The sequence below is a fragment of the Corapipo altera genome, unplaced genomic scaffold (assembly GCF_003945725.1).
Source record: "Corapipo altera isolate COAL_440 unplaced genomic scaffold, ASM394572v1 48b, whole genome shotgun sequence".
Taxonomy (NCBI): Eukaryota; Metazoa; Chordata; class Aves; order Passeriformes; family Pipridae; genus Corapipo; species Corapipo altera.
In genome coordinates, this window is record NW_020884884.1 from 10,313,333 (window position 1) to 10,336,957 (window position 23,625).

At 40.6% G+C, this 23,625-nt stretch overlaps 1 protein-coding gene across 6 annotated transcripts in view; it reads left to right on the forward strand.

The window, feature by feature from the left end:
• The window catches only part of TTC7A (tetratricopeptide repeat domain 7A), a 173,638-nt gene that overhangs the window by 16,036 nt on the left and 133,977 nt on the right, over nucleotides 1-23,625 (forward strand). For 3 of the 6 annotated variants that reach the window (XM_027641742.1, XM_027641743.1, XM_027641744.1), the window contains 5 exons: nucleotides 5,080-5,210; nucleotides 7,317-7,438; nucleotides 14,575-14,653; nucleotides 17,588-17,748; nucleotides 18,169-18,232. In XM_027641742.1, coding sequence (XP_027497543.1) covers nucleotides 5,080-5,210; nucleotides 7,317-7,438; nucleotides 14,575-14,653; nucleotides 17,588-17,748; nucleotides 18,169-18,232 — 557 coding nt within the window. Of the gene's footprint in view, nucleotides 1-5,079; nucleotides 5,211-7,316; nucleotides 7,439-12,421; nucleotides 14,205-14,574; nucleotides 14,654-17,587; nucleotides 17,749-18,168; nucleotides 18,233-23,625 lie in introns of those variants that run through there. The other 3 variants (XM_027641747.1, XM_027641746.1, XM_027641748.1) reach the window with 2 other exon arrangements.

Here is a 23,625-nt window from a genome sequence, read left to right on the forward strand (position 1 = left end):
TTGTCCTTTCCTCCCCGCCTTTCATGGGGTACTGTATGAATGAATGTGTTCAAAACCAAGGGCTTCTAGGCCTTTCTTCCCTGTCTTCTTCTATTTGCATTGCAAATAAGCCCTGCTGAAAAAGTCATAGCTTGACTGCTGCCTTGGCTTACTAAGGTCCAGGCTATTTTGCTTTCCAAGACACCGTAATGAAGTGGCTTGGTTGAGGGCTGTGCTCTGAAGTTCAAACCTTAGCTGGTGGGGCAGGCTTGTTGTAATACCATCTCTAGAATAGTTTGGTTGTGCTTTTGAATTCTGGCTTTGAAAAGTGTTTAGCATTCTACAGGACTTTGATTAGTCAGCATGCATGTGTATATATTTGAGGAACTAGTCTTAAAAATAGTCTTGTTTCAATTCTAATTGATTTCCTGGAGCGACACTTCTGAAGGCCACATGCCAGAAATGAAGTGCACTCTCTGCCTGGGAACAGTGACCCAGAATGACCTGGCATTTGTCAGAGTGAGAACATGCACACAACCAGTCTCCTTGCAGCAGTTACCATGCAGCATGTTCACGCATGGCTTACCTCAAGACAAATGACTTATCCTTCCTGTAGCTAGAGTAAAACTATTGCATGCACTTAGCTTACCATCGTGCTGGCTTCTGGCCGGGCTGGCCTGTCTGTGTGGCACAGGAGTTTAGATGCTGTAACCTTGCTCTGCAGACTGGGGCTGGTGCTGTTGGCAGGGCTGTAAGTTGTATCCCTTATGGTGAACTTGCCACCTGCTGCTGCAAGAGAGGAGCCCCGAAGAGGAGATACAAGGACTCTCTGAAACAACATCTCAGCGTTGGCCATATTGATCAACATAACTGGTCTACTCTGGCCTCCAGTCAGGAGGTCTGGGGATACACTATCTATAACACTGCTGATGCCTTTGAGAAAGCAGGCAGGAACACCCTTGAGGAGAAAAGGCAATGCAGAAAGAATCACGCCTTGCAGAATTTACCACCTAAGGAGTCTTTCAGCTGTGCCTTTTGCAACCAGACGTGCCTGTCTCGTATTGGCCTTTTTAGCCACCAGCGCGCTTGTGACAAACGTGGGTAGAGACCTTTCCCAAATCTTCGTTCGCGAAGCCCAGCCATGATGATTGAAGTTGTATCCTAAGCTATCTTTTGTTTCAGCTTGCCATAGATGTGTTCAACACGAGTGTAGCACTGGGTCACAGCACAAGAGGTTATCTTCGTGCTCCTTGTGCTGTTGTGTTTCTTTGATTCCTTCTTTAGATTGCCAGGTAGCTCTTGTACTCCTTGGCTATGGGGTTTTCGCAGCTGCATGACTGTTGGTGAAAGTTGTGCGCTGCTGCTGACCCGAAATTCTTACACCTATGAACCTACCATTCCCCAGTTGTTTAAATTCATCCAAATACAGGAGACTTGAAGTCCATGTAGAAAGGAATATTAAAAGAAACTGTGAGAAAATTGGTATATTCCTTCTATTTGGAAAGAGGAATGCTGATATTTGGTGAACTTGTCTATGAACCAGAGGAAAATAAAACCATCTTAGCATCCTCTTCTCCCTAGTTGTTGTGCAATCTCCCTGTATGCACTGAGGCTTTCAAGACCAAGCTGGGTAACACCCTGAGCTGGCCCTTTGAGCAGAAAGTCAGACCATGAACTTTCTGGGATTCCTTCCAGTATGAATTTTCGTCTCATTTGTGTTGCTGAGAATCAGATACCACATGCCCATGTGCACATGGATGTTCCAGTTCTGGTAATAAATAACATCAGTTCAGAGCATTGGAGCTACATGATACGATGTCTTCCCATGGCAAGGGCTGAGTGAGATTAATGTGGAAATAAGCCTTCATAAAATTTCCCCTTTCAGATTTCTATAAATGAGAGCAGTGCATTTCAGCTCTAGGAAGAAATTAGTTCAGTGATAGGTCTTACAAACCCTATGGATTTGGGTTTCTTTCTGACATAAATGCAGCTTAAATTTGGGAGCAGAGAAGAAGGGGCAAAGATTACAGAAAAGTGAAGAGCCAGAGATGAATCTTTGGGAGAACTGGAGGAGATGAATGAAAGCCTTATCTTTATGCAGGAAAGAAAAGCAGTGTTTCTATACATAGAAAGTTACTGCTTCTGAAGTGGGTAGAGTTTGTTCTTTTAAAGGATCATCTGGGAACATGTGTCTTTTGAAATCTTGGGCTTGGGCCATAGGCTGTTAGCAATCTGTGTCTCCACTATATAAAAAATTACTAGGGTATGTATGTAATATATATTTAAATTTGGGCACCTCATTCATATGAAAAAAATCTTAGCGTAGATAAGTTTTAAGCTGATATTCTCTTACCACAACTGGTTGTGAAAAATACCCAAGTACCTTTACCAGCTACCAAGAAAGCATATGGCTTTATGCTTTACTTGGAAGCTAATTCTGTCTTAGCAATAGCTCCACTTTTCTCGCTAAATCTAGTGTGGAGGTAGCATGCGTGGCTTTCATGCTTGGTTTCAAGCCATGGTTTCATGGCTTTCCTGGCTTTCTGACACTTTTTGGAAACTGAGTTGAATTTAAAATGTGTGTTGTGCTGCAAAATTTTTTCTGTGCTGATATTCCCCAGTTATCAGGGGGATGGAGAAGAGTTAGTGGAATTTGTGCTCTCGGCACTGGAGGGCCTGTCAACAGTCTTATCCAGCTACACTCAAGCAAATCCGTAATTGTTGAGGCTTTGTATTGTGAGAACTGAATTGGTGGCTGCAAGGATAGGGAACTTATGTTGTTTTTCTTATGGTTTTTTTTCCCCTTGTGTGCTGGATTTGCTGTCTGCTTGCTTTAATTTTTCTTTTCATTGCATTTCTGTGGTAGGGGAGAATAGCCCTGTTCACATTCTGTAGAATATTTTATACTTGAATGACATCAGGTCAGTGTGTATGGTATTAGCAGAAAGAACCATGACTAATGCCACATCACGTGGGTCATATTTTCTTCTCGCCCTTTACAAGTAGTTGTATAGCATAGTATCTGGTTTAATACACTGTGTATTGCTGTATGCTTACTGTGGCAAGAACCCATTTAGAGATGTTTGTTCCCCTGTCTCTGATTAGCCCCAGCTTTGTTTTTCTGACTGCATGGATGGGCATGTTTGTTGTCAGTACTTGATGCTGGCAAAGGCTGCTTGCTTTCCTCCCCTGTGTCAGAGCTTAGAGATAGTAACTCCTTGCAGTGGGCTGTACCATGTATGTAAATGGCTTTTTATCTGTTCTCTCTGTGTGACATCTCCCATGATAAACACCCCCATACAGACTGTGCTAGGATGGCTCTTGCAGTTTGATTAAATGCTGCATGTGTATGAATGTCAGTGGATTATACTGGATTTTTCTTCAGGGCCCTGAGCCTCACTTTGCACTTAAGGGGATGGTGGCTCTGAAATGCACACTTGTTAAAATTTATTTTCATTTAAGGGGAATGACTAGAAATTTAGAGGTGGATAAAACTGAGACAGATCTAAGAAGAATATTTGTAGGCTATTTGTTCTAGATGTAGCACTGGATACCTGTGGTTTGTTTTTTTCTACAGGGAGAGTTAATGTCCTCTTTTCCCCTTCATTCATTGCATAGCGACAGGGTTGGAAGATAGAAGCATTGAAATAATAGGAGAACAACCCATGATATAAAGGCAGAGACTTCATAGATGGACTTGGGACAAAATCTGTTATATCTGGATGCTGTCCAAGGTGTACGTCAGAAGAAAGGAAAGAACACAGAATGGGCATTAGTTAAAAGCAGCTTAATGATTGTCAACCCTGTCCCACACACACTGTCATTTTGAAGTAAATCCAGTCCTCCTGCTCTACTCTGGTCCAGATTTTCAGAGGTGGAGGGTACTAACATGTTCCACCAAGGCAGAGGTTTTTGAGGGAACGTGGTGTGCGCATCTGATTTGGGAGAAGGCAGGAGTGGGGAACCACCTCCCGAGCTTGAAGCAGTGAGGCATCTTCTCTTCCCAGCCCACTGAACTGACTGCTCATGTCTGGCTCAAATGTAAGACATGAGATAGGGAAACTCCTAGCAGAGTAACCAAGGGGACAAAACAAATGTTGAACATTAGAAGTAAATAAAGCTAAGACTGCCTAGGAACGTCAGGCTCCTCCATAATGAGTGCCTGTACTGTAAACCTGGCTGCCTGTTCCTGCCTCACAGCAGTTTGTTACCAAGACTCCTGAAATGAGCAGTGCTGAGGTGCTGTGCCTCCCGGGACTGCAGGAGCCCAGGCAAGTGTGGCTCTGGGTATGCGTGGTGACTCCTCATGTGGGGCAGAATCCTTAGCCACGTGCTGTAGCGGTCAAAACAGATTCCTTGGAAAGGCTGTCTGGACAGCTAAACTCTCTTCTTCTTTTATCACCTCTGTGGATCTGTGTCAGGAACACATACTCTTTGTTGTCAGTGGTGTTGGATCATGACACAAGAAAGAGTTTTAGTAGTACAAAACCCAGGGTTTTTTCCTTTCTTTGGAAAAGAGGGTGATCTTGTGGTTAAGAGTCTCTTGTGCCTTGCCAAGAGCTTGCTGTTTGTCCATGAGCAGATTGTGTGTGCTCAGATTTTCCAAGAGAGGCCTCAGATTTTCCAGCTTTGTTTCAATATAATTTTCCAGGGTTTTTTTGTTGTTTTTTTCCCTCCTCCCTCTCAAAACTGCTCCTTATTGAAAGCTTCACTTGAAGTAGCAGATGCCTAGAAATTATCAGATTCAGTGCCAGGGTTTCGCTGAATAGAAGCACCCAAAATCTATAGCTGTCTTTGGAAATATAGTCCTTAGTTTCTCTCTTTGCTTATTCCTACCAGAGGGACTGTATGTCTTCTCTTCATAAAGTGTTTGAAAGGCACTGTAGGAGTGTGCAGTGGCACTGTGTGTTCGAGCAGCATGACAAAGATGCCCTGCATGTGTAGGAATTGTATTTTCCTTGGGGGTGTTGTCCTGAAAGTCATCAGAACGAGAGGGAAACCCACATATGGAAGAACTTTCCTGTCAGCTGGTAAATTAAGAATAATATGACCATACTGCTGTTGGTTGGCTTCAGTAAAGAAGGTGTTGACATTTTGCAGGTATGTCACTGGAGCGCTCAACCAACTCAATTGCCTCACGTGCTCGACTGTGTGAAAGGGAGGAGGAAGTCATGGCTTGTTTTGAGAGAGCATGTGTCATTGCCCAGGTGTACTTGCAGGAGCTTGAGAAGGTAAGAAGAAATGTGCTTAGGGTGTTGCCTGGTGGCCTGGGTGGAATTTTCAGGGGTTTGACAGCAAAAATGAAAAAATAATGGGGAAATGTCATGTGGTAGACAGTGATCATAGACAGTATGAGAACAAGCTGGAAGGAGTGAGATGTCTCGGTAAAATCAGCTGCAGAACAGCAGTTTAGCTGGTTTACCTGTGGTAAAACACCAAATGCTTCAGATATGCTCGTGTTGTATCTCAAATTTAGCTTGTACTAAGGAGGGACTGCAAACTTGCATGGCAAGTGCTGGCATCAATGTGTATCATTTACTTGCTGTATAAATGATATACAGTAGTGGATATAGAGATCCCTAACAAGCTGAAAGAAACCTTTTTGGGTCAGCCACAGCAGTTTAATTGCTGGTGCTTCACCTTCTTCAAGTGAACCAGGAGGAATCTAGATCATTTAGAACCTACATCCCCCATCCCTGGAAGTGTTCAAGGCTAGGCTGGTTGGGCCTCTGATCAACCTGATTTAGTAGAAGGTGTCACTGCCTGTGGCAGGGAGGGTGGAGTTAGGTGATCTTTCAGGTCCCCTCCATCCCAAGCCATTCTATGATTCTATGATTAGTAGCAAGTAGCTGCTTAGTCAGTGGTTGGCTGGGGTACTGAGCAAGATGAGTACTGTGAACCCTCCACTGAGCTGTGCAGGTAACATGAGCCGCTGATTTGCCGGGTGCATGCTTAGAGATCTCTGACCAAGCTGATTTTACAGGACATGTCATATGCTTCCATGCCGTTCCTTTGCCACATGTTATGCTTGACATCAACTGTATTGAGAGCAATGCATGTTATCTGTTCTCTAACTTAAAGGCCTTTGCCTTCTGACCAGATATTTCTGCTCTTCTCAGTAGCAAAGGTGTGTTTCTTTTTCAGGTTTTGTTTTTAACTGCATTGAAACAAGAAAAAATGAGCTTAGTGCATGTATAAAAATTCATTTAAAAAGCCAGCTACCAAATTGTCTGGTCTTGTTTCTTTGCAGGAAAAAAATGAATAGCTTTTTTATTTCAAATTAAGTAATGTCCTTCCATTGTTGGAAGGATGAGTTCTTGCCAGTACTGGACGCTAAATTTTTTTACTAACAGCTTGGTTCTGCAAAGAAGTGAAACAGTTTGAACTGTAATTCATTCACTTAGAGTCATAGAATCAGTAAGGTTGGAAAAGACCTCTGAGATTACCAAGGTTAGTGATTAACCTAACACTGCCATGGTTCACCTCTAAACCATATGCCTTTTGAACACATCCAGGGGTGGTGATTCCACCAGTTCCCTGGAAAGCCTGCTCCAGTGTCTAACCACTCACCCTTTCAATGAAGAAATTTATCCTAATATCCAGTCTAAACCGCCTCTGGCACAACTTGAGGCCATTTCCTCTTATCCTGTCACTTTTTACCTGGGAGGAGACCAACCCCAACGTCGCTACAATCTCCTTTCATGTGATTGTCTTCTAGACATGGAGACAAGGGTGCAGGAGTACTAATAGATGTAAAAGTTCATAGTCCTTCTCTAGTCCTAGATGTAAAACCCTTCTTTGGAGAGTTCACACAGGGCAACTTTAAGCAATGAAAGCTGCTTGTTACTAGTAAGGAAGCAAAAGCAAGAAGGATTTGATAGGAGAAACAGGAAAGGGTAAGATTCTTCCATCAGTACTCCTGATGGCTTATTTACAAATACTTATGTTACATAAAACTAGATATACCTACTCAAACGTTGTGTTAATATTTCTGGGCAAGATGCTGGATCTCTGTAGTTTGAGTAGTACTTCTGAAGCTGTTGGTGTTAATGTGTGGCTTTGTACTTACTTTATTAAAGGTTGGAAAGTAATAAGTGATGGTGTTTCAAAACTCTTATCGCATGCAGAATATTTCATGGGAGTCATTGTGTAGTTTATTTTAAAATTGACTTTGAAAGATGTTTGAATATTTAATGGAGGAAAGTTTTCAAGTAATCTGAAAGGAATCTGATGGCAGAAGCTAATGTTTTATTGTTGTAGATGTCACTGGCTCATGAGGACCTGACTAGTTCAAGCAGTTGTCTGTAATCCCAGATGTTTCTTTCCTCCCCTCACAGACCTTAAACAACACACATTCAAGAAGTATGAAGGGCAGCAACATGACTTACTCCGAGTTTGAACTTTCCTACTTTCTGGAAGCAGCTCTACAGAGTGCCTACGTGACTCATTTAAAGAAGGGGTAGGTGGATGCAGATGTTAATAAAAATAGATAATATTGCACGTTTTGTCTCAGAACAGATGTAGGCTTATTTTTTTCTTATATATTCTGTTATGACTTTTTTGCTGCTGACTCACCTGAAGCTCCCTCAGCGTCCTTCCCTGTTCTCCTCCCTTAAGAGTCCTAAGCCTCTTTTCTCCAGATCCACAGGTAGGGTGGAGTAGAACAATTTTCTTGTCTTGCCTCAGCTTTGCTCCCTGTGGAGGTGATGGGAGTTAGACCGTAAAGAGAGAGTGGAATTTACGCAGCTGTGTGCTCTTAAAATGTGCAGCCACAGGGCCTGATTTAGAGTCTTACAAGTAGTTTCTTTCATTTATTTCTGTGGTTGTTTAAGTTCTTAAATGACCCAATCAATACTCTAAATCTGTATGGTTTTACTGTGGAGAATACGTGCAGGAACAGTGTTGCTCTGTGGTATTTATTATGCATCTGAAATACATCTTCCAGTGAACTTCAGAAGGGCAAGAGGAGTTGGTATCTGCAAACCTACAGTGAATTTCACCTGTGGAAAACCTTCTCAAGAACAGCAGAAAAGACATAGTAAATTGCCACTTCCAAAGGCCATCAGTGAGGGTATGCTGTTCCCTAAATCAGGCCATGCATTCAAAACATAATCAGCTCTGGTTATCTGATGGAGAAATTGTCATGTGGGAGAGTGTCTCTTCCACATGTGTTGTTGTGAGAGTCCATCCTTTCCTAGTCCTGTTCTTGCACCATAATATTGCATTTATTCTTAAGGAATCAGATACTGAATTTCTTACGGCAAACTATCTTTGCAAGTATTTAATTTTGGCTTTTTTTACCTGCTGAGTAAAATGGAGAAGAAAGCAAAAAATGAGAAAAGATTGAAAGATTGAGAACAAGGAAAAAAAAAAATCCCAGCAAAAATCAATTTAAATTCTTCTGTAGAAAATTGGTACCATTTTTTGATTCTGTTGGAGGAGGGTTGCTTCTTGTTTAGGGATTTTTTGCTACTTTTTTATCCCCCAGAAATTACTTTAAATACAACTGTGAATAACCACTGTTTCTCAAAAGCCTACACCTACAGTGAAGCTGTACCCTTAAGCTATCCATGAGAGGTGCCTTCAGGTAAGCCTTCTTTAACCTGGAGGCTGACAAAAACCCCAAGCTCTATGTTGTGAAGTGACCCCTTTACGCATAAAGAAAATATGGACTTACAAAGCATAGTCTCAGTATCAGCTTGACAGCAGGGGATAGGTATGTGGTTTTCCCAGGTGAGCTGGGGGTTGACTAGCTGTGGCGCAGCATGTGCTTTCCTAACCTTTTGTTGTTCTCATGGCAAACAAAAAGCTTAGATCTTACCATTAAGCTCATTAACTATGTAATAAAATAAAATCTCATTTAGAACATACGGCACTGATGTCCTCTAGGCACCTTTTGAATATCAAACTCACTCATGTTCATTTTAATCAGCCCATTTTAAATTCAGTCTTCATCAGTGATGAGTTCAATATATCTAGTGTGATGTTTTAGCTACTACTGTGGGCCCCACTTGCTCTGTTTCCGTGTTATTTTAATGATAGCCTTAAAAAACCCCAACAAATTCCCCCTCAGAAAAACCCTGAACAAAAACAACCCACAAAAAAATGTACAGGAAAACAATTTGAAGCAAAATACAGATGTGAATTATGCAGGGCTTTGATTATAAGTTGAATTGCTGCAATAGCAGCAAAATGTTCTCTGTAGCTGTCTCCTGATGAAAGAGCATCCCAGTCAGCACAATGGAGCTTCTGTGGCTGGGATGGGAATGGAATCCCACATGTTCATCACCTCCTGCAGTGCAAGTGAGAAGCACCAGCCAGGGATTGAAGGTTCGGTGGGATAAAAAGCCTGGTGGGACACCACAGCTTGTCTTTGCCACCACAGCTGATACTAATGTGTGGTTTCTGCCACGAGAGGGCATAAGCAGCACTGGGATATATTAAGAAAAGAGGATGGAAGTAGGAAGAAGCTTTTTAGGATGCTTCATGGGTATAATAAATTTCCCTAACCAATACTGAATAGCTCAAAGAAATGCTTTTGTCCTCCTTATTGCTTCCAACATGTTCTGGTAGGAAATAAGCCTTGGATGATGACTGCTCACGCTGTTGGGGGGTAGGTCCTGTCAGGTGGGATGTCCTTTCCCAGTGGCATGCGTGTACAAAAGGAATGATGAGTGCTTTATTCTTGTCTCAGCAAGTAGAAGAGCTGAGGGATATAAATGGTGGTGTTATGCTTTTGTTCTTGCTGGCAGGAACAGACATTATCTTCTCGGAGCATGGTCAGGGATGCCCTTTTCTCTTGCAGTGTGCAGTGGAAAGAAGCCACTAGGATGAAAGAAAGGTCTGGTCTGCCCTTCAGGTGTTGAGCTGCCAGCTGTTAGGACCAAAAAGTCTTGCAACTGTACAAGTCCCAGATGCATTTAATAAGGTGTTAACTTAAAAGCATTGTGTTGCTGAAGACACATTTCCTGCAGTTGTTGGCCTTGCTACAACCCCAAAAAAGTTTTCTTTTATTCTTCCAGTGAGCAGTGTTGATACTGTAGATGCAGAATATAGGATGTCATACTGTAGGAGGCAGCCAGTTGTCTTCCCTGTTAGCATATGCACTAGGTTTTGGTTTTTGGTTGTTTGGTTGCTTGTTTTTTTTTCTGATGCACATATGTGAAGGTTAGGATAATTTCTTGATGCTTTTTTTATCAGAGTATTGAACAGGTATTACCACTTCTTGCTGTTATGGGGTCTTTGGTCAAGATGCTTGTAGTATTTTTAAGCATGCTTCACCTGTGTGAAGTAATGGATATGTATACTGCTATCATAATTGCAGCTGAAGTATGTATGGAGTTCCACAAGCAAGACAAAGTCAGAGCTTTCTACAGGATGTGGTTGGTTTTGGAAGCTCTAGATGGGACACTTGAAGAAAAAGAATTTCTGAAAAATTATTATTAAGCATTTATTAGAGCTCGAGTTTCCATATGATCTCTCAAGTTGGGACCTAAATTACTTTGGAAAACCCTGGCAAAAATGCCTAATAGGGAAAACTTACATAGTTGTTTCTCTTCCTTTCTGTCAGTTTTCTAGAGTACTTAGATCCCTTCTGGAAATTTTGTAGGCTTCTGTTGCAAGGACACTTTTCAGAGTAACTTCATGTATGTGTAGTTTCACAGTAGTATCTAGTGTATAAAGACAGGTAGGACAGTCTCTGCTGGACTATTCATCTCTTCTGAGGAATTTATGTGTTCTTTCTTGACATTTATCTCCTCTTTAGTCATCTCAATCTAGCACCTTATCCAGGACACTGCAGCTGGTAATTTGGAAGCAAGTCTTATTGTCTGCTGGATGGATCTAGATAAGTGCTAAGCTTTTGTTTTGTACTGGGCTGGGGCTTTTTTTGAGCACCCTTCTCTGTTAGACAGGCTGCCATTAGGAAACTAATATGCTGTGTTGTACTTACTTGTTATGTCTTATCTTATTCATAGGAATCTGAGGCTCACTTCTTCAGGTGTGTTTTGTGTCTATGCATGAACAGCTGTTTAAGGAAAGGGTATGATTTTTTAGAAACCTGGGTGAGATGCAAAGATGCAAAAGGAGGTGGGCAGAGGAAATGGTGTTGCTGCTGTTTCTGTGCTTTGGGTACAGCTTTACCCTTGAGAGGTGACTCTGCAAACTGCCGTCTTCTCAAGATGGTCTGTTCCATGTGTTAGCAGCTAATTGTTTTAGCAGTAAGTCAGTGGGGATACGAACATGATCTTCTGGTGTCTGTGTTGTTGGGAGACTGTCTTTGCAGACCTCTGTGCTCTCTGGTTTATTGTCAGTATTCTTTCCCAGAAATTTGCACAGAAAACAGTGTATTTCTTTATTTCCTTGTATCTTAAAATGTTGTGTGTAGTGTTAGCCAAACTATATGGCATAAATGCAGTATGACTGCATTGATTCATGAACTGTTAGTTAATTACTCTGTATTAACAGGGTACATGTACAAACAAAACATATTTTCATGCCAGGGTGGACTGACTGGACTCTCAGGGTGCTCTTTGTCACAGTTTTGGCCATGATTGTCTGTGTTGTTCTTTATTAGATTAACTGTGATTGAATACTAAACTGCATTTCATCATGGTTTTTCTAAATGGCTCTCTGGCCACTTCTGTGGCTAAACCAAAGCAGTTTAATGATCATGTGCTTTTCCCTTCCTGTTCTTCCTCATTTCTATTTCTGGCATCTTAGCGGTACAGTAGGGGCCTATGGACTCTTCTAGCTCATTTAATTTCCATGATCTGATGTTCACTAATGCCATGGCTCGAGGCAGCAGTACCTGAGATTTCCAGGTAGTCCTCTATCCAGGTTCTGCAACGGCTCAAGATTTTCTAGTTTCTGAACTACATAAGATCAGATGGATTTCCCAGGAGTTGCCAGAGTTTTTATGTTTGAATCCTCATCCACTCATCTATGTACATGTATTTCTGTTCAAATAAATACTTTTTGTTAACCTCTTCAGGCCCTAATTAAAAAATTCTCTTCATGTGCACAGCTAGTATATAAAGGACATCCATTAATGGGACAGTAAGTTCCTTATTATAAGTAGAGCAATTCATTTGCTCAACATGAAATGTATACTCAGATGGTCTCCTGGCTTGGAACAGTTAAATGTAAAGACAAACTCCTGTAGTGAGGTATGTTTGCAGAATGCTGGCAGATGTGCTCTGTCTCCTGTCATGGCTCAATAATGTTCGATAAAGTTCAAAACATAGAACCTGCCACATTAAATCCTCAGTCCTGTAGAACTGATATTGTTGTCAGATGCTCTGCATGTTTTGGAATTGGGAACTCAGAGAATGGAGTGGTTGCTCTTTGATGGAACCTGACTACACGAGCATCTGTCTAGGAGGTGGTGAGTGCTGAGTGCTCCTCCTGTGCTGCCCATTTTGCTCTCCTAACTTTTGTTGAAAGCATTCCTAGGCATTTGTCTTGTGCTTCATGGTTTCAACCCTGGCAATTTGCTATTTATTCTTTCATTCACTTCAATGTGTCGATATTCCTTCCTTTTCTTCTTCCCTTCCCTCCAGAGCAAGGTGTTTCTGCCACGAAGCTTAACTTGGTTTGTGGCCTTGTCTAAAAAGTGGAACTGTAATGGCAGTCTAGTTCTCTGGGAATGAAAATGTCTCTTTTTATGACATTCTGTAGGATTTTCATCTCTTTAGTATGTGCCAAATGTGAAATTAATTGGCTTTGCAAGTGATCACTAATCTTCTTTCTCATAGTACTTAATGCAATTCATAGGCATTTTATTAAGACAAATACCATTATGCTAACAAGAAATTTGAACATATGCATTTTTGAAAATGTTGTAAAACTGTTATACACCACAACTCTTCTGTCCACCCTCTTAAGGAGCCCATGGATGCACGGGAAATACTGGTAGTTTTCAATAACCAAGGAGAGCAGTTGGGAAGGTGTATTTTTTTGATATGGGGGAATTTATTGATTTTGTCTAATAGTAAATACCATGTGAATAGTTCTGTTGGATTTGGTGTCACTACTTGTGCATAAATAAGACCTCATGCCTTATTGCTTTCCTCGGTTTAAAGTCCAGAACTGCATCTTTGTGGGTATATTCTATTCTAGACCCACTAAAAAGCGTGTGGTATCTTGACCCTGTAATTGGGGAGCATGCTGAAGCATTAAAGTCCAACTTAGAAAAACTTCCTTGAGCTTTTTCCCCTTGATAATTTCAAAGTTCATGTTTTACGTAGGAGAAAGTGAACGGGGAAAAAAAGACAACATCTGACTTTCTCTATAGGGGCAAGTCTCCAGTGTTTTTGCTCTTGCCTTACTTTCTTACTGGTATGTACATTGCCCACAATTAGGTAATCTACAGACTACGTCAGTTTAAAATTGAGATGAGTATTGAAGTAAGGCCACATGCATTTGGATTCTGTGACTTGATGACCACAAGCTTTAGGGTGGCATTTTGTGTAGGCAAGATTCATGGTGATCATTTTTTATCCCCCTGCCACCCAAAATAATCACCTTTTATTTTCATCAAGTGTTTGCCACTGATTCTGGAGTGCAAGAAGGTTTGCAGTACGTGAAAGTAGGCACAAATGCAGTCTGTACTACTTACCTTCAAAATTTAATCAGTTTGACAGAAAAGATTGTTATGACTTTTTTTAAATGAAATTTAGGTTTCTTCTGCACAGAAAATTCTCCTGGATAAGCTGAAGTGGCAGTTAATGTACCAGTACAACTGCTTATTTTGTTTTCTTGTCCAACATTGCTCCTTTTCCGATAGCTTGTATTTCTTTGGGTAGCTCCCACCCTGCAATGAATGTACATTGAACCATTTTGCAGTTACTGTGGTGGTAGGGCCACATCCTTAGCCTTGAACAGCTTATAGCCTGACAGTGTGTTAACTAGCATGTACAGTGTTTAATCTTTCCTCCTTGCATCTTCCTGAGTGCACAGATACGTGATTAAGATACCATTTGGCAACTAGTCAGCTTTAATTGCTCATGGTGTATGCAGAGTAATGTGTTCTGGGGGTTTTTTAATTTTTTTTTTTTTAGCCTAACCCTCTTATTGCAGGTTAAGCTGTGCTTGCAGACAGTTACTGCAACTTAGCTGCCTTATAATAAACTGTTTAAACCACTGTAATTTCATCATGTGGCTGGACCATCAGACATAAGGCGTTTAAGCACCACCTAAAAGCAATCGTCATTTAAAAGCATCACGTAAGCTCAATATAATTCAAATGAGTACAATCTGTGTGTGTGAAGAGGAGATGTGGATGCTTTTAAGGAGCAGCATCTGCTTTATAAATATGTCCCCTCTGTTCATCAAATGTGAATGTGATCTTCTCTTAGAAAGCCATCTGGAGTAGGCATGCTACAGTCGCTGCCTTGCTCTGTGCCATTGTCCTGTCTGTGCCTCAGAGTGACTTGTCTCGCTACTGCACACTCAGTATTAGTGATTGTTTCATGGGTTGTTTGAACATGGAGTTTATTGCCAAGCGTTGGCACATCATAAAAGCATTTTGTCTCCAATGTGCTGGTTTTGGGGGTTTTTCATGCTTTGGGGTTTTTTTTCTGTCTTTCCCCATAGAAATATTGTGAAAGGAATGAGGAGTCTGCGAGAAATACTACGGACTGTGGAAACAAAAGCTACTCAGACCTTCAAAATGGTAAGGGGATGGAAGATGGGAAGGTGGGGCTTTCTGGTATGCAGGAATTCTCTCTACTGACCGTTACAGTTGCAAAAAAATGCTTACCCTCAATTGATTGCTGCCTTTTTTTCTCTCTCTCTCTTTTTTGTTTTTTTTTTTTAACTTTTGGAAGTGATGTGTCAAGTGATCCCCAGAGAAATAGGGATGTATTTAGTTTTACAGTGCTGTCTTAGGTGATGTTGTCTTGTTTTCTTTCTCAGTTTCAGTGTGTGCATGCACACCTTTCTGGATTTGCATGTGGAAACATTAATTACTTCTGGCTTTTGCAGCAAGCAAGGCTTTGTTAGACTGAAGTCCTTCTGTAAAACCCTCTTCAATATAGTACAGAGTGATTTTAATAGTTTTAATTTGTTTTTGGTGTTGGCATTCTGCATTCACCCTTTTATTCTGAATGCCTCTGGTAAAGAAATCATGGAGAGAGTTATTTATGTGCCTGTTTAACTTCTTAAACCTGTAGCGACTTCTTCCCTGTCTCCCCTTTAAGACATCTTATCCTGAAGTTACTCAGGAGGTGACAAGGTCAGCAGCATAGAGAATAACAGTCTTACTGAGAATGTGAATAAGAGCTCTGCAGCCCTAAAAGTGCTGATATTCTTACAACTAAACTTGTGCTTGGTTCAGCATTGTGTTTTATGTAATTTCAAGAGAAGTTCAGCAAAGGAGGGGGCCATGGGTTTGCATAGCATTTCGGAGAATATAGATGCATGTGGAAGTTTGTGCAGGGAATTAGAAGAGGTGACTTCAATAATAGTCCACTCAGATGGTTGCATCCTTTTCCAAACTGAGATCAGGGCTCCGGGGTATTTTCGTGCTTGCTTGTTTTGTCATTTTGGTGAAATGAGTCTAATCTGCTCCTGTATCATGACAGAATGTGGCTCAGTTGCTCCTGTCCCTGTGTGACTGGGGAGAGCTGTACAATACCCCTGGGGGATTTTTCCCTAAGGGAAACTCTGAGGGTGTTCATTCAGTAGTTTTTCCTGGGATTTCTATTTTACTGCAAGTTACATTTTCATTTTCTTATTTCTTTGTAAAGAGCTGTCAAAAGGGCAAAGGGAGGAACGTTCTTAATTAAACAAGTTTTTCAAGCATGAAAGTAAAACACACGATTTATTTTTTCCCTAATTTGTGGGATCACAGTGTTCTTCAAGCATAATGATGCTTTTTTTAGCCAAAGGCAGTAATAACATAAATCAGAGTCTTGGCCTGTTCTGGTTTGTTTGGTCTTATTCAAAACAAGAGTGAAGCTAATTTACACAGCTACTGTATTGTATGTTAAAATCAAAGACACTAGAAGTATTTGGTGCTTGCCTTTTGAAAGGCTTACCACAAACTATACTCCTATTTCTGTGTGAACCAGTAGAGATCTTTCTATTGCTGGCATATTATTTTCCTTCCCCCCTAAGACTGTAAGAAAAAAATATAGGAGAGTTGACTCCTCGGGGTAAAACTGGCTGAATAATTACACATTGAGATGATAAAATGATACTGGCTAATGTTGCAGGGCCCTAGGCCATTTTGCTTATAGTTATTTGCTATAAAAAGCATAGAAAAACTTAGTTAGAAACAGAGGACTTTCTGTAACTTGTCAGTAGAAGTGCGTGGAAAGTCTTGGGGTTTTCAGAGAGTGGTATGTGACAATATTTCTTTGAGACACGGTCGTACATTCAGATCACTGCCATTTGCTGGGTACATGCGTGAAACCTCCCTTTATGCTGTTAAGAAACTGGGCACACTAGTGTGGTTGCATTTTAGATTAGTGCAGTGAATTCATGTGTGGTGGGTAAGGTGAATGAAAATCAAGAGCTTTGCATCAAAAGAAGTTATTTTTCTGAAACCGGATAACAGGAACTTTAACCTCAGTGTGATTTATTCGATCCTACTGATGTAGATTTCTAACATACCTGTCCTGGTATTTAAAAGAAAATGACTCTTGGTGGCCTTTTAACACATCTCAAAGTGTAAATTGCATATAAAATACATATGCGATAGTCAGAGAAGTTGCAAAATACTATTTACAAGTATTAGGACAGAAAGGCTGAAGTTTCAGCCTGCTTCTGTTTTGAACAGTATTTACTTTACAGCTTACAGTGGGTATTCTGCTTAGAATTCACAGAAGATACCACAAATTTTGACATCTCTGAGCTTGTTTGTATGCTAATATATTTATAATGCAGAAAATCAGAGATTTTTTGGGTGGCAGACAAGGACAAATGCCAAAGATAGTTTTAACTTGACTTTGCAAAATTTGCCCCCTTTTGGGCCCAGTTTGCCAGTTTGTGTATGATCTGGAAAGCAAGTATTTAAAGATTCTTGGCCACTTATGGTCAAAAAAGTTCATGTGATGTCGCTGTCTCAGTATAGAGTTCCTCCCTCCATTACTGCAACAGAAGGAGAGAACAGGACTGAGATGAACCTATAAAAGGCTACAAGAAGAGCAGTATTAACAGATAAAAGGTTGATCTTTTAAACCTAACATAAAAGTAACCTCTGGTCTGAGACTTGCATACAAAATTCTGAGCCTGAGAATGCAGTGTAGTGTCATCATACTCTAATATAGTGACTTTAGTGAGATTGTCTCAGCAGTCCATGTGGCAGGAGGTTGTCTTTGTTCACCAAAGCATCCCTTGCTGTCAGGCTTTCTTAATACTTTTTTCCCCCAACATTGCAGCTAGACCATGTAAATGCAGAAGTCTGGCCTTTTCAGAGGAGGGAAGAAACTGCCACTTCTGTAGACTTTAGCAGCTGATTTAGCTTCTCTGGCCTTCTGAAAAGTGGCGCTGTCATGCTAGTACATCTCCTTCCTAAGGTGGAACATGGAGAGGGGTGTATCTTATGTGTTGGAGAAGGCTTCTCTGATATATGTCTTTTTCTGTACTGTTCACTGATGTCTAGACTGCAGCTAAACAGCTAGCCCAAGTACTTCTCCATTCCCTCAGTGAAGACTGTTACTGGAGCCCTTTATCTGATCCGCTTCCTGAGTTCATGAACAAGGAATATCAGTTGTATGTTAGCAATCTTCTTTGTCGGAGGCCTGAGCTGTACACAGAAGAGAAGTAAGCACTCATTTTTATTTCAGTTTATTGTCAGGAGGAGGGTGTTTGAACACTTGTTGGTACTGCTAATTATGTCACTGATTCATGTAGTAGTTTTGTATCTTCTTGTTTTTTAACATCCTGTCAAAAACGCTGCTGGAAAAATAAAATTTAAACTTTGAGTGTTGGGGTTTTTTTTCCCCAGGAAGAAGAAAATCCAATCAAATAACTGTCTTTGCTGTGAAATTAAAGTAATCCATTTATGGTTCAGTATAGCTCATCTAAGATATATTTTAATTGTGTAAACCTGCAAAAGAAAGTATTGCCTAGCAAATGAATTATACATGAGATGTTTCAAGTTACCGCTTCTCCTGTGAAATGAGAAAGAGGCTGACAGGATAACTCTTGACCTTCCTCAGAAAAATGTGTTCTATCTTTCAGTGTGTACTGCCCTCAAGACAACGTAGAAGAAGCTCTTCTTCTCCTCTTAATCAGTGAATCCATGGTAAGCCAAAAATAAGCTTGTGATATTAATAGTGGAAAGTAATATCTGGCATTTCCATGTCAAGTCTTCTGGTTGGTTTTGTTTACAGTCTTCCCTGGATAAACAGAAGCAAAGGTTTGGATGCTGAATGGAAAATGCTATCTATTCTTTTATTAGTGACATCATTTTTATTAAGTGGAACATGAGAGAAGGGTTTTGGGAATTGTCTAGAAGAGGAAGTGACTGCATTCATCATAGCTGCATGCAGGTTCTGACATCCAGATACATTGTCAGTAGACAGATGTTTCCATTCAAAACATCTGTGTGGATTTATGGATCAAGAATGAGAGGAAGGGAGCCTTGCCTAAAGCCAGGAATGATGGTGGCACCCACTGTCTGGCATTGCAGGATACAGTACCGTGCTTACATGCCTTAGCCTGCAGTCCTTAGCTGTTTCAGTCCTGAGTGATCTTTGACAGTTTCTGATGCTGGTGATACAGGGAATTTTGTCACATGCAAAAACATTCATGATAAACTATACTGAAATAATTACATTTCTTCTATTTATAACACTGATGGTTTAAAAAATCCACTTAAAAGCAGGCAAACTGCTTGGAAAAATGCATGGTAACCTTTGATAATTTTCATGTTCTGAGAAGACACAAACATAGAAAATGTGTAAGGAATGCTTTCTGAAAATATATGAGGAATGTGTATTTTGCTTTAAATACAGTGTGGTCACTTGTAATTCAAAGTGAGATTTCAAAACCTTGGAGCATCAGTGACCCTCTTACAAGCTTTTAAACAGCTTTCAAACAAGTTGAAGAGTGCTGTGGAAACTTCTTGAGTTTTGCTTCCTTCAGTTTTTCTTTGTCTGGTTTTTCTGGCTCAAGTCCTTCCCCGTTCCTGCAGCTTCTTCAGGACATGGCAATTTAATATTGTTTGCTTTTAAAATTTGGGGAGAAATTGAAGAAGCAGAACGACCCCAAAACATTAAGTTGACTTCATGTATCATGTACATCTGAGTATTACTGTGTGCTTTTTAATGCCTTCTAGATTAATCCTCTACAGTACATCTGCTTTGTGTTTTCAAGGACTTTTCTTCAGTTAGAAGGGCTTTTCATAATTGCAAGTAGAGTGAGGGCTTGTAGAGTATCATAGGCACTTTATTAAAATTAAAAGGACTTGTGTCAGTGTGGCTTGTCAGGGTTGATCCAAGCAGAAGGATGAGGGTCTGGAGCATCAACAGTACTGGCTGCTCCAACCTTTTCCGGGACTGGACTTGCAGTCAGAAAGGCCTTGTAGGACCTTGAACTCTACAATCTTCTTCTGCTGAGGAGAATGAAAGTTATCGCTGTTTTATCCACTGGTGTGTAAAATGGTGAACTAACCGGTCCTTTATCTAAGTTATGGATAAAGCAGTGAAAAAATGCTATTGATAGAAACTAGACTACTGTGCTGACTTCGAGGTTAAATAAGCTTGTGTATGCCTAACTATATAGGAACTCTCTGGAGGTAGATGCAAGGCATTTTGATCTGCTGCATATGAAACACTTAAATAATCAAAGATCCTGTAGTAGAGCACTGCAGGAACCATGTAACTGTCTTTCTGATTTCGGGGAAATGGAACATTAGAGTCTTCTTCTTGCATTAGCAATAGCCTTGCCATGAGTTTATTGTTCTAAATAAAATTCAGGCCAGTGTGTAGAAATACACTTAGGAACCACAGGAATGTGCTTCCTATGTGAAGAACAGAGGGAGCAATCTGATTCTTACATAAGTTTGCAATCCATAAATATTTTCCTGTGGTTTTACTATTATGGTGAAGGGAAAATTTTGTTTAATTTATGACATAAGACATGTTTTCCATAACAACATTGCTGTAGGCTAGTGATTTTTCTCATGTACAAATGTGTTGTTTGTTTGAAATTTTGTTTTTTGGTTTTTTGTTTTGGGGGTTTTTCCGACAAAAACAAACAACTTAGTGGAACTCATGGAATGAGTTAATAAAGAAGCAGATTTCCAGTTGAGGCCTCTCCCTAATAATATAATGTTAGCAACTGAATAAAATATACTTTCCTTCCTGGAAAGAGTGTCAATGGCAAGTGATATGTTTCTGTAGGCCAGTAAGTAACATAGTTGGTGTTCGTGGATTTTGGCTGGATTAGGCGTTCTCTCAGTATTTACAATTATGAGCCCCTTAAAATGAAACAGAAGTATGCAATTAAGTTGGCTTGCTGGGAGCTCTCCAGCCGCTCTGACACTGTGTTCTGTCAGAGCAAAACTCACCAGAAAGGTACTTTGCCTGTCTGATTTTTAGAGACAAAGAGCAGCCATGCTGTAGTAACTCTTTTACAGAACCATAAAGCGAAACAGCTGCTTCTCATGCCTGTTTGTGACTTCTGCCACTCCAAAATTACTTTGAGGGGGGAAAAATTAAGGGAGGGATGGACCGAAGAATTGCCAGCCTGTGGAGGGGACACAGAGCAAAGTTGTACTGGAGAGGATCATAAATCATCAGAGAACCTCAAAGCAAATATGTCATAAATTTAATGAAAAGGAAACATGGTAGCTCTTTCAAGTAGTATGTACCTTGGACACCTTTGCTGCTGAAATTCACCCGATTTTTTTGTTTGACTTGCCTTCCTAAGGTGAAGCTGACATCTACTTTACCAGGATCTGTGTGACTCTCCAGAAGTTGTTATGGGGAGGTAGAACTGTTCCTGTAACGGGGAAAGGGGGAAATTGCCTTGTGGCTATTGTGAGACAGACCCTATTTCTCAGCAAGCCTTCTCTGGCTCTTAGTGGTGCAGGGTTCTGGCTCGTGATTTCTTCTTATCCCTTCCCCTGGCATTGCAAGGGAACCATGCTGCATGTTCTAGTGGGATGAAATGAGAATATATTCTAAAGAGACAGTTAAGGATTCCTTCAGTATTTCACTCACTTTGCCTCTGAGCCTAAGTACGTGAAAGGTTTTCAGATGACAAAATAACATGGTAGCTTCTTTCATAGCTTTGAAGATGCTTCTGTGGATATAATAACACAGTGAAAGCTTGTAGCCTGTTTTGTCCTGGCACTCTACTGAGTTGCCTCCTATATTCTTTGGGTCCTGTTAAAAATGGGAGCCTTTTTCGTAAATCAAGGCATCTCAGTAAACAATGAAAATCATCCTGGTTGTTGAGCTTGGCAAATGTTCCTCTTCTGTGCCAGCTGTTATTTAGTCACAGTCTTTGGCTGCAGAGTTCTCATGAAGGAATTTAGTGAAACAAATCAGGCAGCCTGAAGATTGCCACAGTTAGGGTGGTCTTTTAGGGGGGTTTGTGGCCTCTTTGCTACCATATCATTCATTTTGTATGGCCTAACTTATGGTATGGATGGGCTATATTTGTGAGAGGATGAAAATGCTCTCCTTCAGACCGAGAAGGCCAGCTGGTGACAGCCTTTACAAACTCAGGCTGCGGTAGAATGATGCGTTCATATCACATACTAGAAAAAAATAGACTGGCCTATTTTTAAACCATTAGTCCTCTTTCTTACTGCATTTAACCCAGCTAAAACAGTGATAACTGTGTTTGTGAGGGGAACTGAGGACATATGACCTGCTGCAGTGTGATTTCTCTGCATTACACTACCAGTGGGAATGGTAGTGGTTCCGCCATCAGGGACTCTGGTGCTTTGAACTGCAGGGGGTAGACAGAGGAGGTTTGGCATGACTAACCCCTAGCTGCAGCTTTGTTTATTTTAATAGCTGTTCTCAAGAGTATTCAGAATTGACTGCACTGCCCTTAAAGTTAACCAGAAGTTTCTCAGAGCCAGGAATGGAACACTTTCTATTACTTTTTGTGTTTACTTTTGAGGTTAAACCCCCTCACCCCCCCAAAAAAAAAACTCACCAAAAAAAAAAAATCCAAAACAAAAAAAAAAGTTCTTCGTTTATGTAGAAACCTTCCCCTCTTGAATCTGAGGTCCAGTGTACTTTCTAAAATCCCTTTTTTCAGTGCTGTCTCTTACAACAGGGGATTTTGGCTGATGTGATCCACCAAACATACCAGGTAACATGGATTATTTTTTTTTGGCTCTGTATTCACTTCACTCATACTGGAAATGAAGCTCCTCGTATCCAAAACTAATAAATTCTGTGCCTGTGTAACAAAGATTAGAAATGTCATCCCCATCTTATCTCTGATTTGAATCCCTAAAGGCGATTTGACCTTGGAGAGCCTGGGAGCATGGAACAGATGGTGAGGGGGAAGTAAGATACTGGGACTTGTCCTGTTCTTTTTACTGGTGAGAACAAACTCATGGCTGTGAGCATGCCTTTAATAGAATAAGATTAAACTCATGTATTTTTAAGCACAGAAATAATTAAAACCTGTTAGCTCTACATTTCCTAGTTCTGTAGGAGAATAATCTTGGAAGGAGAATAATCTCTTGTAGCTGTTATAGGTTGTGGAGTTTCTTTGTTGTTTGTTTGTTATTTTTGAGTAGTGCCAAGCCCAGTGATGATACAACAGCTAGATGACCATCACTAATATTTTCTTGAGGGCTGTCAGATTATGGCAGCTGAAAGAGACAATTGGGGATGGGATTGCCCCCTCGGTTGGTTCCTGCCAAATCACAGTTGTGCACTTACAATAGCAAATCTGACTGTCTCTTTAACTGGTTTGCAAGGCAAAGCTAAGTGTTTGGGACCAGCAGAGATGGATTGCAGGATGTTTCTGGTGGGAAATGCACTACCTCTGTTAATTGCCTCTTGAATAAATAGTTCTAATGTGAGTTACTTGAGGCAGAGTAGAGAGCTTTTTTCTTCTGCTTTGCAGTAGGAAGTCTTGTTTCCAAACTTGCAAGGGGGATGTAAATTCTTGGAAGATAGCTCTCTAAATCCAGATTACTACAAAACAGTATCCATAAACAAACTTCCTTACTTTCTTTCTCTCTTCCTTGTGTGTAGGGTTGTTGGGTGCTTCCGGATGGGTGGATATGTCTGTCTTGCTTTCAGTGATGTTTCCAGAATTAGTTCTGTTACAGTACAAGGCATTAAAATACACCTGAAACATAAAAGATATATCTATATGGTCGTATTGGTTAAGCAATAATAATAGGCTGTTTTGCTGAGACATCTGAATTGGGCATCAGTAACTTGTGGTCTGTTGCTTATCAGAAATGAGACAGATGCCATATAGTTCACAAGGGCTACGTTTTCATTCACTGTGCTTCTGTCTTAAGTGGAACAAGTTGTGGTATCTCTGTGAGAGGAGTTTTGTTGAGTTTCTGGGGCATGGTGTGTCCTCCCTGTTCAATGCAGCTTTGCGGTCAACCCTGAATATTTTCTTTGCTTATATTGGTGAAGGAAACCTTCAGGTGCTGTGTAGAGGTGATCAATAACCAAAGCAAGAAGTCCATAGCTTCTTCCA